This window comes from Hevea brasiliensis, chromosome 1 (assembly GCF_030052815.1).
Source record: "Hevea brasiliensis isolate MT/VB/25A 57/8 chromosome 1, ASM3005281v1, whole genome shotgun sequence".
In the NCBI taxonomy this organism is placed as follows: domain Eukaryota; kingdom Viridiplantae; phylum Streptophyta; class Magnoliopsida; order Malpighiales; family Euphorbiaceae; genus Hevea; species Hevea brasiliensis.
This window is the reverse complement of record NC_079493.1, coordinates 118,449,859-118,465,380: the sequence shown is the minus strand read 5'-3', so window position 1 is coordinate 118,465,380 and position 15,522 is coordinate 118,449,859. Positions and strand designations below refer to the sequence as shown.

Sequence of the window (15,522 nt, the reverse complement as noted above, 5' to 3'; positions counted from 1 at the left end):
ATTGAAATTTTCCTGTCAATAAAAAATTTTTTTTTAGTAGCATAGTATTCTTATTAGGTGCATGAAACGGCTTTCTTGCCTCTCAATTTTTTAAATGATAAAAACATGCTCATATTTTCTTATATTTATTTAAAAAAAAATATAAAAATAACATACACATAAAGAGCATAAATATATTGATTACTAAAAATAGGGAAATGTGAAACATTAACTCTTCGCTTTTTACTAAATGAACAAAAAAAATATTTATTTTTTCAATTATCAATTTTTTAAATTTTACTTAATTATAAAATATTAATATTTTACGCATTTAAAATTATTTACATAAAAATATTATTTTTTTTAATCATGAATCCTATATAATTATAATTAAAATATTATTTTTTATAATTATGAGAATTATTTATGTAAATTTTATATTTAAAAAATAATAATTTAATCAAGTTGCCACTTACTCATAATTTTAATTTTAATAATAAAATAAAATTTTAATTAATTTTTAAAATTAAAATAAAATTATTAAAATAAAAAATATAATTTCTTTAATTTCCCATGTTATAACATTTTGTAGTACAAACATGTTTTTTGTCTGTTTTTCTGCCAACTCATCTCTCGTGGGAATCATTCGGTGCAATGCACACCACCTGTTGAATAGAAGACGTGAATCTCACTGTAATCAAGTTAGTGGCCATTTTTTCTTTTTAAAAAAAGGAATTAATCGTCACTGTACATTATCAACCGCACCGAAGAATTTCTCCAGCATTTGTGACGATCTTCGGATCAATGATATCGCTATTTGCCTGCCATGTGGCGCAGTAGTACCTCTTCACGTTTCAATGTGTCATTTCATTTTTTCGTGATGAACATTAAAATGGGATTTTTTTTTATAATAAAAATAATTAAATTTAAGATGTATTTAGATAATTAAAAATAAATTTTAATAAAATTAAAATGAGATTAATTATTAAATATATTAATTAAATTTAAATTGCCTTCGGGCAAGATTGCGAAAAGAAAGGAGGCAACGTGCTGCAATCAAATCAATCCAACTAATTAATCGATTAGTACAATCAAAAGATTAAATAATTAAAAAGAAATAATAAATTGTGAAAAAATTATCTTTCAAGCTTTTACTGGTCGCAGTCTATCTGCTCAGCGCGAGCTTTCTATGAACTAATTTCGTCGTAAATCAGTCGCTCTCTCTCTCTCTCTCTCTCTCTCTTATTGTTTTCACACTCTTTTCTCCTCTACTCCATATTTTGTGTATATAATAATACACAATGCACGCGGAGACAAGATATCGGATCAGATCATAAGAGCCTGCTTCAGCTTCACCTTCCTCTTCTCTCTCCTTCTCAGATCTCACAAATTCTCTTAATTCAAAGTTTGTGTTTCTTTCTCTTCTCTTCTTCACTGATTTCTGTTTTTTTTCTTTTCATTTTCCTTGATTGTGTTATAATTTTCATGATCATTTCCCTTTGAATTTCTTCATGTTTTTTGGACTGTTGGTGCTTTTTTCTTTTCTCAGTTGATATATAAGCTTCATTAACAGTAATATTTTGCCTTTCTATCTTATTAAAAGTTTAATTTAAATCTTTTGATGTACTGAGTGGAAAGTTTGCCCAAAACAAGTTGATCTCTTCTGCATAGACTGTCATTTTCACGCGCTTAAATACACACCCTACACACGCGCGCACATACAATACAAGTGTGTGTATTTATAAATTTAATTCACCATTTCATTGTTTGTGTTCTGGTTACAGGTGAGTAATGGCGCAGATATTGTTGCACGGGACTTTATATGCAACGATCTATGAGGTGGATAAACTTCAGTGTGGAGGTGGATTAAACTTCTTTCACAAGGTATATTTATCTGTTTATATATTTTCTCTTTTTTTTTTTTTACCCTTTCTTTTAGTCTTGAAGAAAGGAATCTGAGCTTGTAAAGGAATATGTTGTGGGCATGGATCTTTTCTTTCTAATGTTTTTACTTGTACCATTTTGGTGTTTCTTTAGATTTGATCCAAGACTTTGGCCAATAGGAGTGATAAAGTATCTTTTATTTGAAAAAGATGTTGGTAGATATTTATTTATTTGGGTGGTGATGTCTCCTTTTGTTTAGAGTAAAGCTAAGAAATCAAGTAATGGAAGAATGTAGTATGTGTTAATAGTATTTCAACTGGTAATCATTTGAGTTTTGCAAAGACTGAGTAATGGGAGTGGTTTGATGGAGTTTCTATCAAGTACTTTGTTATAGTGTTATGATCTTAATGATTGCAAATTGTGATTGTATTCAATAAGCGAAAGTTTTTCTGTTTTTTGATGGAAAATTTATATTCTGTGTTATCAGATACCTGATGTGGTTTAAAATTCTTGGGAAATCATGGAACAAGTAAATTAACAGAATAATGTTAAAGTGGCCTTTTTTTTAAATTCTTTTTTGGCAAAGGGTATAATTTTTTTTTTTTTTTTGTAAAAATTAAAAGCAAAAGAGGACGGATTGTGAAGATACCCTTAACAATTGATCTTCTTTTATGTGTACAAAATATTTTGTTGTATCTTTTGGATACTGTTAGTTTTGAAATGTTATGTATAAATTGCAGATTTCATTTTAATTTGTCCCCAATAACTACCTTGTGTAGTTTATTTCTAGCAATCCTGACTCCCGAGGGGCCTTTTTCCCCAATTTTATTTGGGTTGGGAACTCTCACTGGAGTGATGGCTAAGGTCTTTCTGATCTCAACCAAATTAATATTTACTAGAGAATATACCACTTTCACCTGGCATTGCTAATGTGTGCTTCTCTTTCAACGTGTAGAGTATGTTACCTTGGAAGGATGAATTACCAAGAAAACAAAAATAGGAAAAGGAGATTTTTACCCAATCATAGATGCCAGATAAGCGCCCACATGAATGCATGGAAAGCAGGGGCGCTGCTTGTAACACCATAAGAATTTGATCTCTTGATTTTGAGACTGATGATGCTGACTTTTTTGTAAATTAGAAGTGCAAATTTCCAAGCAATTATATCATAGTGGAAACATGTCCTGAGCCTTCTTGTGTGAGTTTAAGTTCAATTTCATAGTCTTTTTTTTTTTTTGGGACCAGAGTTCGGAAACTGCACGTCTGCATTGAGTACTTGCTTAGATTGATGGCAAGCTGCTGCTTCCTTTTCTTTTTTTTTTTTTAATATTCTATAAAATTGGTTTTGATATGTACAACCACCCTTCTGGGGTTGACTGAGATATTGTCATGTGTTGCATATCTTGTCTTGAGGATTGAAGATGATTAATAGTAGTACAGAGAACTCAATAGTAAATTTCTTTGGAAGGGATCATTTTTGTTAATCTCTCTTGTCATTGTTCCATTGAGTTGTGACAGTTCCATCCCATCAGTTATTGAAATGAACTGAAATTCAATCATTTTAACTTTGCTAGTTCCTGATGGGCAGGTCATCTTTGGTAATACAGAAATGACGTCCTCTGGAATAAATAAAAGATGGGAAAAACAAGTGTAGAAAAAAAGTTTGAGTCATTTTGTGGTAACTCTTTCAAATGTATAGGTGAAGATTATTTTAGTTCTTTTTTTTTTTTGATAAAAATTTTAGTTCTTTCATGTATTGTATTCACTCTCTCTCTCTCTCTCTCTCTCTCTCTCTCTCTCTCTCTCTAGTTTTATTGTTTTACAAAAATTAAAATCAATTTTCGTGTTTAGTTCAATGTCAAAATGGGTGTCATGTTTACATTGATATTTTTATTTGTCTTGGGTTCTAATAGTCAAGTGCTCACACAGACATGCATGCATATGGATATCCACTAAGATTTGGTTTCTCGTAAAACATATACAATCTTTCCTTTTGTGTAAAAGAAAATGAAATAACAGTAGTTTGTAAACTTTTATCAATCTTCTGTTTGAGGTGCTTGTGGCTGTTTAAATTTTGGAAAAGTTATTCTCTCTCTTTTCAGTTTCTTTTTTGATCCCCCTTGTTTATCTGATTATTGCCTCTAGGTTTTGGTATTTTGGTGAAGAAACTGTTGACTTCTTGCTCACATGAAGTTGTATTTATATTTTAACTGTTTGTCATCATCATCATGTGCTCTTTATTATTTTCTCTAGTGAAATATATTACTTTACAAATCTCTTTTCTAGTGTGCAGTTCTTGATGTTATCATAATTTCATAGCTTTTAGTTTTTGCTCCAAGTATCTGACTGAAGAATCCTTGTTATAGCTTATGGAAAACGTTGAGGCGACGCTTGGTTTTGGCAAAGGAAGCAGTAAACTCTATGCAACTGTTGACCTGGAAAAGGCTAGAGTTGGGAGGACCAGAGTTCTTGAAAAAGAAGATACCAATCCTAGGTGGTATGAATCTTTTATCATTTACTGTGCACATCTGGCTTCAAATGTCATATTCACAATCAAGGAACGTAATCCTATTGGGGCAACCTTAATTGGAAGAGCATATGTACCAGTTGAAGAGCTCCTAGATGGGCAAGAGATAGATAGATGGGTTGAGATATTGGATAAAGAAAAAAACCCTATTCATGGTGGTTCTAAGATCCATGTGAAGCTGCAATACTTTGATGTTACCAAGGACCCTAACTGGGGCCGGGGTATCAGGAGTCCAAAATATCCTGGAGTACCTTATTCATTTTACTCACAGAGACAAGGATGTAAAGTTTCTCTCTACCAAGATGCTCATGTCCCAGACAAATTTGTTCCTAAAATCCCTCTTGCTGGAGGCAAGTACTATGAGCCCCACAGATGTTGGGAAGATGTTTTTGATGCAATTACAAATGCAAAACACTTGATCTACATCACTGGCTGGTCTGTTTATACTGAAATTTCCTTGGTGAGGGATTCAAGGAGGCCAAAGTCGGGAGGAGACATCACTCTTGGTGAGCTGCTTAAGAAGAAGGCAAGCGAAGGTGTTAGGGTTCTTATGCTTGTTTGGGATGACAGAACCTCAGTTGGTTTGTTGAAAAAGGATGGACTGATGGCCACTCATGATGAAGAAACAGAACATTACTTCCAGAATACTGATGTACATTGTATTTTGTGTCCCCGAAATCCTGATGATGGTGGAAGTATAGTTCAGGATCTATCCATCTCTACCATGTTCACTCATCACCAGAAAATTGTGGTGGTGGACTCTGCAATGCCTAATGGAGATTCCCAGAGGAGGAGAATTGTTAGTTATGTGGGGGGTATTGACCTATGTGATGGGAGATATGATACCCCATTTCATTCTCTTTTCAGGACATTGGACACAGCTCACCATGATGATTTCCATCAGCCCAACTTTACTGGCGCTTCAATTCAAAAAGGTGGTCCAAGAGAACCTTGGCATGACATCCACTCCAGACTTGAAGGACCTATTGCTTGGGATGTCTTGTTTAATTTTGAGCAGAGATGGAAAAAGCAAGGAGGTAAAGATCTGCTTGTTCAGCTGAGAGAACTGGAAGATATCATCATTTCCCCATCTCCAGTTATGTACCCTGATGACTATGAGACATGGAATGTCCAGTTGTTTAGATCTATTGATGGTGGGGCTGCATTTGGTTTCCCTGAGACTCCTGAAGATGCTGCCAGAGCTGGGCTTATCAGTGGGAAGGATATATCATTGACCGGAGCATTCAAGATGCTTATATTCATGCCATTCGAAGGGCAAAGAATTTCATTTATATTGAAAATCAGTATTTCCTTGGAAGTTCATTCTGTTGGAGTCCTGATGGTATTAAGCCTGAAGATATTAATGCATTGCATGTAATCCCAAAGGAACTTTCACTTAAGATAGTTAGCAAGATTGAGGCAGGGGAGAGGTTCACTGTTTATGTTGTTGTCCCAATGTGGCCAGAGGGTATCCCAGAGAGTGGATCAGTTCAGGCAATATTAGATTGGCAGAAGAGGACAATGGAAGTGATGTATAGAGATGTTGTGCAGGCTCTTAAAGCCAAGGGTATTGAGGAGAATCTTCGGAACTACTTAACATTCTTCTGCCTAGGGAACCGTGAAGCGAAGAAATCTGGTGAATATGAACCTTCAGAAAAACCAGAGGCTGATTCAGATTATCTAAGAGCTCAGGAGGCCCGGCGCTTCATGATTTATGTTCATGCAAAGATGATGATTGGTAAGTGCCTATGTTAACTTCTCGTTGGCCATTTTTCCCCTTTTCTCCCACCCCTACTATACACCCGCCCTCTCTTTTACTTTTGGCTTAATTATTAAAAATGCCTATTGTTTGAAAATTAGCACTTAATTCTAAGATTTACTAATAAACAAGCACTTTTGTCCCTAATTATATAATTATGAAGTTTTTCACTACTTTAGTCCTTAATGTTTTAAATTAGATTCTATTTTGGTCCCTAAAGTTTGAACTTTAGTCCAGGAATTAATATTTTATGAACCAATTTAGTGTTTCAAAATCTTTTTTTTTTTTAATACAATTGGCTTTGACTAGGACTTATTGTACTTTTTTCAGTAATGATAATATGGGGACTAAAAGTGCTAATTTGAAACAACAAAGACCAAAGTGTAAATTGCAACAAAACTCAGGGGGGCATTCGTAATTAACCTTTTCTTTTTTTAGTTCTTTCTGGTCCAGTTAAAATTTTAAGACCTTATTCTTTTAAATGTGTTTGACTACGTGTTTTTTTAGCTTTTGAAGTGCTTTGGATAACTTGTATTTGGTTCAATTCTATCACAAATTTTGGAATTCATTTGAAATGAATTCTATTGTTTGGTATGACACAACTTAAAATATAAAATTCAATTGAATTTCATATAATTTATGTTTGGTATAATTCCATAATTGAAATTCATTTGTCCTCATTTCCTAAACTACCCTCAAGGGTAAAATTAAAAAATTACAATTTTCTACAAAATTCAAAAATCCATATTACTTCATTACTTTTCTAACATTAAGGTTACTTTTCTAACTAGAATTCATGTATGTTGTTCACTATACTTTGTTACTTTTCTAACATTAATATTTTTTTTTCTTAGACTAGCGTGAAGGTTAACCTTTATTAATTATATTAATGATATTAATGCACCATTTATTCTACATGACATGTATTTATATCTTGTTGTGAACATTGATTAATATTAAGTAGAATTGATATATGGCTAAACAAAAGATGAATGAGTGGTAGGAATTTTTTGTTAAGGGTATTTTAGTACATAAAATGTTGTTATGTAAGTTTTGTGGAATTTGAAAATTTCAAATTCATTCAAATTTGGTAGGAATTGATTTTAATTATAGTTAATTCCTAGAATTGAATTCTTCCACAACACAACCCCAACCCACACCCCAAAACTAAACATACAAAATAAGAAATTCAATTGAATTCCACAAAATTTGTGTTTTAGAATTAAACCAAACAAGGTATTAATAATTTTAGGCATAGAAGTTCTAGTTAATATGTTAAAAACTAAATTCTTTACTTGACTACCGCCATGAAGCACTACTCTGGCTTATTCCAGTAATATTGCCATTGCCAAATTATTCACTGTCTTGACCACTACTGTCACTGTTTCCATCAAGATCATGACCACTATAGCTATCATTTGCTACTACTACAACCATCAATCCAAAACCACCATCGTCTCTTTCACCTTTACTACAACTACCACTCTAATAACAATTAAACCTTAATTCCAAACTAGTTGAGATCAACTATATTTGTTTGAGACCAATTCCGCTTTAATATTAAAAAGTTATAAATCTTATGATACTACTCTCTCCATGTCATTTTATGTCTCCACCTTGTCCTTCTCACTCTTTTCAACACTAATTTATCACATTTAGAACATGACCAAACTATTTGAATCGACATTATTTCATTTTATCCCAAAGTATGCTACATGCACTCTTTAGCATGTGTGGTCATTCCTAATGTTATCTATTATCGTAATACCAGACATTCATCTTAACATCAGCGTATCTATCACTCTCATTTTGTTGATGTGTTGTACCTTAGATGCCCAATATTCACTCCCAACAACATAGCTGGTCTGACCACTATACTGTAGAACTTATCTTTCACTTTTTCAAGGGTCTTACAGTTGCATAACTATTACTCCAAGTGCCATTACTTTCTATCAGCAAATTTACCAGCACTATCATCATCATGTCTATCTATTGCCATCACTCCTACTATAATCTCAACTATCACTATTTTGACCACCACAATAAAATCAATCTTACTACTGTGATATGATCATTAGCCTTTTTAAATTTAGATGTTAGGACCTTCTGACATAGAATATTTCAGCGCTCAATTTTTTATTTACTAAAATTATTTAGCTCTTAAAATTTCAGTGCATAATTTTCAATTTTACCCAATACCAACTTGGTAGAACTCTGAAACTGAAAGCTAACATTTGCAGAAGTCTGGTAATAGCAAAGATGTTTAAGCAGGTTGTGCCTACAAAATGAACACCACACTAACACGTGTATTCTAGAGAAGAAATTAAAATAGCTAACTTTAAGAATGTAAACTTCAATTCATTCATACCTGAATAGTCTTGCTGTGATTCTCTTGTTTATTGCAACACATTCTTTGATATTGTCACTACACAAAATTGACACATGGATTTTGCAGTTGACGATGAATACATAATAATTGGGTCTGCCAACATCAACCAAAGATCAATGGATGGTGCCAGGGACTCGGAAATAGCCATGGGGGCCTATCAGCCATATCACTTGTCAACCAGGGAGCCAGCAAGAGGTCAAATTCATGGCTTCCGTATGGCATTATGGTATGAACACCTTGGCATGCTTGATGAGACCTTCCTTTATCCAGAAAGTGAGGAGTGTGTCAGGAAGGTGAACCAGATTGCAGACAAATATTGGGATCTATATTCAAGCGAGACGCTTGAACATGACTTACCTGGTCATTTGCTCCGATATCCTGTTGGGATTGCTAGTGAAGGAGATGTGACAGAGCTTCCAGGAACCGAATTCTTTCCTGACACCAAAGCTCGAGTTCTAGGTGCCAAATCTGACTACCTTCCTCCTATGCTTACAACATAATGGAACTCCATGCTGTTCTCAAGTAATAACCTGCCTTATCATCTGGTCTATGTTACCAGTTGTAGCAAATAATAAATCATGTTATGCGATGCTGCCTGTATTATTTTCCTGTCATGATTTTCATATCTGGATTTACAGAGATGTGTTAATGCTATGGTGTGATGTGATACCGACTGTTTTGAACTCTTTAAGTTTTGTTTATCTGATCTGCTCATATTTCCCATGAAACCCAAGTTGTATTAAGGTTCATCACTATTAGCTCTCTAGCAGAGATTTTGCACAATTTTCCCTGGAAATATCTCAATGATCTTACAGAAATCTTTAATTTTTTGCTTCTCTCTGTGCCTCTGGCACTCAACGCGTCGCTGAGATGTCCTGTTGACTCGATTGTGGACTTGTTGGCTGTGGATGAGACCACAAAAATGTGAAACGAATTTGAATGTTTAAATTTGATTATATATACTTTAAATATTACGAAATTTGATCAATATTTTAGACAATTATGAAAAAAAATTGAAGTCTTGACATTTTGGTAATGATTTTATAATCTATATAATATATAAATGTGTGAAATTATATAATAAATAAATGTGTGAAATGAAAGAGGTAGGAATATTGAGATTTTCTAAAAAATTCTTCAGTATTTTTATTATTTATAATTATATTTTTTAATAATTCAACTCAACTAAGTATTTATCTCAAAAATTTAGGGTCGGCTACATGGATTCTCTTTTTCCACTAGTAACATAGACCAGATGATAAGACAAGTTAAATTCTAAAAAATATGTAATGCTTCTAAGTCATATTATACTACTCTCCTCCAAGTCAGTTTAGGTCAATCCCTTATTTTCTTTCTATCATCTAACCTAATGTGCTCTACTTGTCTAAGTGGAGCATTCGTATGTCTACGCTTCACATAACCAAATCACCTCAATCTCCTTTTTTATAACTTATCCTCAATTGACATCACTCCTACATTTTTTCTAATACTCTCATTACGGATTTTATCTAATTTAGTATGGCCACTCATCCACCTTAACATTCTCATCTCCACAACTCTTATCTTAGACACATACGACTCCTTCAGTACCCAACACTCACTACCATATAATATGGCCAATCGTATGGCTGTACAGTAAAATTTTCCTTTCAACTTATTGAGAATCTTGCGATCACATAAAACTTTCGTGGCACGTTTCCATTTCAACCATTCGACTTTAATCCTATGACTAACATCCTCCTCATATCCCCCATCTACTTGAAGGACTGAGCCGAGATATTTAAAATGATTATTTTGGGACAGTACCACTCCATCCAAACTAACTCATTTCCTATCACCGGTTCGGCCTTCACTGAACTTACAATTCATGTATTTTGTCTTCTTTCTACTTAACTTAAAGCCTTTTGACTCTAAAGTGCTTTTCCAAAACTCTAACTTTCTATTGACTCATTATTGCGTCTCATCTATTAGAACTATATCATCTGCAAACATCATGCACCAAGGGATACTCTCTTATATATATTTCGTCAATTCATCTAAAACTAATGTAAAAAGGTAAGGGCTTACAGCTGAACCTTGGTGTAATCCAATTGAGATAGAAAAATTTCTGGTGTCCCCTCCCACTATAGGCACAATAGTAGTTACTTCTTCATAAATATCTTTTAACACTTGTATGTACATAATAGATACCCTCTTTTGTTCTAACACTCTCCATAAGACATCTCTTAGAATACTATCATAAGTCTTCTCCAAATTGATAAAAACTATGTGTAGATCTTTCTTCACATCTCTATATTTCTCCATCAAACTTCTAATGAGAAAGATCGTTCCATAGTTGAACGACCGAGCATAAAACCAAATTGATTGGGAGAGATAGAAGTGTCATGACATAGTCAATGTTCTACAACTCTCTCCCATAACTTTATAATATTGCTCATGAGTTTAATTCCCCTGTTGTTTGAGCAACTTTGTATGTCTCCCTTATTTTTAAAAATAGGTACTAAAATACTCATCCTTCATTCATCAAACATTTTTTTTGAGTTTAAAATCTTATTAAACAATTTAGTTAACCATGTCACTCTTATATCTCCCAAACACTTCCACATTTCAATTGGTATTCAATTGATCCACAGGTTTTACCCACTTTCATTCTCTTAAATGCTTCATTTACTTCTAATGATCTAATCCTTCTAGTATAATTCACATTATTTTCTATTACTCTGTAGTCTATATAATTATAATTTTTTATAATTTAATTAATTTTAGAGTTTATATAAATTTAAAATTTTTAATTTTGTTTGTATTTAAATTTTATTTAATTATTTATAATTTAAAATATTTATTTATATATGTAAATGAGGGGACATTAGCTTTATCAAAATTACTCTTCATCATTTATATTATTTACAGAAATAGAAAGTATTTTATTTTATATGAATAATTTTTTTTATTGAATCTTAATAAATTTTTATCACTATTTCATAATTATTTATATAAAAATACTTTAATATAAATAATAAATATTTTATTTACTTTTCAATAATAATAATAATAATTAATAATCATTCTAATAATACCTCATCCGGAATAATATCTAAGGCTTTTTAGATTAAAATTTCTTTATTTTCTTATCAAATTAAAGTAGTTATTTTCTTATTATTTGTTTCAATATATTTGATATAACTAAATACAATTTATATTGAAATTTATATAAAATTAATTTAAATGTATCTATCCATAATCTATAATATATATAAATGTATGAGGAAAGAGGAGGACATTTCTATCCATAATCTATAATATATATAAATGTATGAGGAAAGAGGACATTGACTTTGCAAAAAATTTCTTTCATGATTTATATTATTTACAAAAATAAAAAAGTATTTTATTTTCTATGAATAATTTTTTTAATGAATCGTAATAGATTTCTCTATATCTTAATATAATTATATTTGAATTTATGTAAAATAATAAGAAAAAAAATTAATTTTGGTAGGTAAATATAATAATTCTTTTATTAATGTTTTTGACATTTTTTTAATCGACTTTCTTATAAGTTCTTTAAAAATATATTTCATATAAAATAAATTTATATTTTATTTTAATTTAAATATATTTCTAAAGTTCTTAATACATTAATATTGTCACGACCCAACTTATGAGCCAGACCGGCACTAGGACCTGGGCCAGTCTAAAACCCCCAATGCTCGTAGTAAGTATAACTATTCCTTAACCCAATCCTAAGGTCCATTTTAAGGCTAATTTCAAGAATTCAGCCAGACAGAGTCCGGCCATAACATGGACCATACAATGGGGAGTTTTTGAATCCCCGACCTGTAAGCACAATATATAATCATTTGGGGAGCTCAGTTCACCCTCCACATACTCAGAATATCATTAAATCCAATTGGAGCTCAGCTTCCTCATCCAATCCAGTCATGCATGCATTTAATGTTCTTATAAATTCAACATAATATTATATTACAGTCCCCAAATTGATTAAAATACTCCTAACACATGCAGAGTCTAAAATTTGGCTAAATTGTACAAAATACATTAGATATTACTAATTGACCTGCGAAGAAGAGGAGCAGGTTAGTCACAATAAGTAATCCCCCTGTAGCCTGGAAAAATAAGATGAACAAGAGTGAACGTTCGACTTAGACAATAAAATACCAATTTTAACTACAATTTCTACAGCTACCTAATGCTAATGCATCCTAAGGAGTGGAATACAACACCATCAAAATTTTCATACACATCATATCACAACAGTAAATAGGTAATTTGGAGCACTCACACCCAATAATGTTCAAACAGTACATATATGGGAGCTGATCCCATATACAGCTCTCTTAATCTAACCTCTGTTTGTGGGTGTCTCTCAAGTCGGACTTTCGCTTAATAAACTAAATGCGGAGGCTAGCGAGATCATCTCGAGCCGTGCCTATCCTGACTTATCCATAAAGGACCAGGTAACAGCGAGTGTCTCTCAAGCAGCGTCTACCTGTCCTATCCATATCCAATGCCACACACCACACGCACACCAACACACGCACACTGCTCCAAATTATCACAAATAATATCCATGGCACTTCATCAATTAAGAATGTAATATAAAACATGCTTAGTGTTCAACTACATAGCTACATATTTATAAGTGATGCATGGGCATTCCTGAACATATAATAATATTGAAATTATAATTAAAATTAATATTTTACTCACAGACTTGAACCGAGGTCACTGCAGCGGCTGGGCGGAGGAGGAAGGCTGTCCCGACTTACCTGATAATTTCATTGCCATTATTTAATATATTTGACTCAATATAAGTTTAGAAAAGACCAAAGACACCCTAAGTTGTGTCAAAAATCCAGCAGAGTCTCCCCTACACCTAGGACCTACCCAACCTGCAAAAGAGCTCAAAATACATTTCTATATCCACAAGTCACACATTCACAATTAAATCACATCACGTGGCCCCTCCTGGGCAATTCCAAACAGTTAACAGCCACAATTTAAAAAATTATAATTTAATCCCTACAATTAACCCTTTTGCAAAAACTACCCAAATGAGCTCTAAAAATTCTAAAACTTTGTCTCACGGTCCTTAGCAATATTATTAAACTAACGCAAAAGGAATTATAATTTTCTAACCTACCACGAATATTTTATAAATTTTTAATCGAAATCAGGCACTAGATAATTAAGAAAAAGTAAGGTTCGGATTTACTTATGCCAATTCTGACCTTGGGGACGCGTCCGAAATGTTCGAAAACGTTGGGCTAGCCTATAATTTCGACCCAATTCTGAAAAATTTTCGGTAGCCTGCCTGCTTGGCCTGAAATTGTAGACCCGAGCAACTATTAAATTTCCACGAATCAAAGATACCTATCCAAAGCCCACAATACAGGGGTTAGTATATAATTTTTAAAAAATTTTCTAAACTCATTTAATGCTCGAAAAAACACTGCGAAGTTTTGTGGGACCTATCGAAAAACGGTGTCAGAAAAATTCGAAATGGGTATTGCCGCGAAACTCTCTTCGAGTGGAGCACTTCGGTACTCTCGAATTTTTAGTGGGGTTTACAGTTTTCAAAAAATCTAGCCCAAAAATCAAAATGGGCTAAAATTTCTCGAGTAAAAATTGGATAAACCGCTGGATGGATTTTTGTGTTCTTGGTGTCTATGGAAAGCTCTCGAGGTGTAGATGTGTTTTGGGATAAGACTCGGTCCAATCGGTGGCTGAATTGGCTGAAATTAGCCATGTAACATCCCTAATTTTTAAATAATTATTTTTTATATATATATATATATATATATATATATATATATATATATATACTATTCTAACCCTGGTATTGTGGACTTTGCGTGTGTACTTTCATTTCGTGGAAATTCGATCGTCGCCTGGATCTGCAATTTCAGGCCGAGCAGATAAGCTGCTGGAACCATTTCAGAACCGGGTCAAGATTATAAGCTACCCCACCATTTTCGGACGTTTTGGACGCATTCCAGTTGTCAAATTTGGCATAGGTAGACTTGAACTCTACATTACTCCATTTTTACCTTGTACTAGGTTAGAATAAAATTTATAAAATATTCGCGGATGATAAGAAAATTACGATTTCTATTGCAATAGCCTTATAATATTGTTAAGGACCGCGGAACAGGTTTATAGAATTTTTAAAGTTAATTTGGATAATTTTTGAAAAATATTAGTTTTAAAGTCTTATAATTGAGTTGTCTAATGTTGTGATTATTGCCTGGTTTGGAGGGCCCAGGAGGGGTCATATAATGATGATGAGATATGGGTTGAGTTTAGAAGTGTTATTTGAACTGTTTTACAGGTTGGGTAGGTCCCAGGTATAGGGGAAACTCTGCCGAATTTTCGGCATGAATTAGATTGTCTATTGTCTCTTTAGAGTCTTATTCTGAATTAGTGCTAATAAATCCATAATATAATTATCTAGGTGATTGAGGACAGCTATTTTCTTCTACCCAACAGCCGCGATAGCCTTTGGTATACTGTGAGTAAAATATTAATTTTAATTGTAATTTCGATATTATTATATGTTCAAGCATGCCCATGCATCACTTATAAATATGTATCTATGTAATTAAACACTAGGCACATTTTATATTGCATTCATAATTGTTGAAGTGCAATGGATGATTGTGGTAATTTGGAGCAGTGTGTATGCGTTAGCGTGCGTGTGGTATGGTATTGGATATGGACAGGACGGGTAGACACGGCTTGAGAGACACTCGCTGGGACCTCGCATTTGGTTTATTAAGCGAAAGTCCAGCTTGAGAGACACTCGCTGGCAGAGGTTAGATTAAGAGGGCTGTATAGGGGATCAGCTTCCATATATGTATTGCTTAACAGTATTGGGTGTGTGAGTGCTTCAAATTGGCTTTTTGCTATTATGATGTAAATTGTATGAAAATTATGATGATATTGCATTTCATTCCACTGGGT

The 15,522-nt window shown here is 33.0% G+C and overlaps 1 protein-coding gene across 1 annotated transcript; it reads left to right on the top strand.

The window, feature by feature from the left end:
• Window positions 1–1,151: 1,151 nt before the first annotated feature.
• Window positions 1,152–9,266, top strand: LOC110665843 (phospholipase D alpha 1). Its single transcript, XM_021826119.2, is given in 5 exon segments — window positions 1,152–1,384; window positions 1,764–1,863; window positions 4,230–5,613; window positions 5,616–6,128; window positions 8,605–9,266. Coding segments are annotated over 4 exon segments (2,424 nt in total). The 5' UTR covers window positions 1,152–1,384; window positions 1,764–1,770; the 3' UTR covers window positions 9,039–9,266.
• Window positions 9,267–15,522: the final 6,256 nt, after the last annotated feature.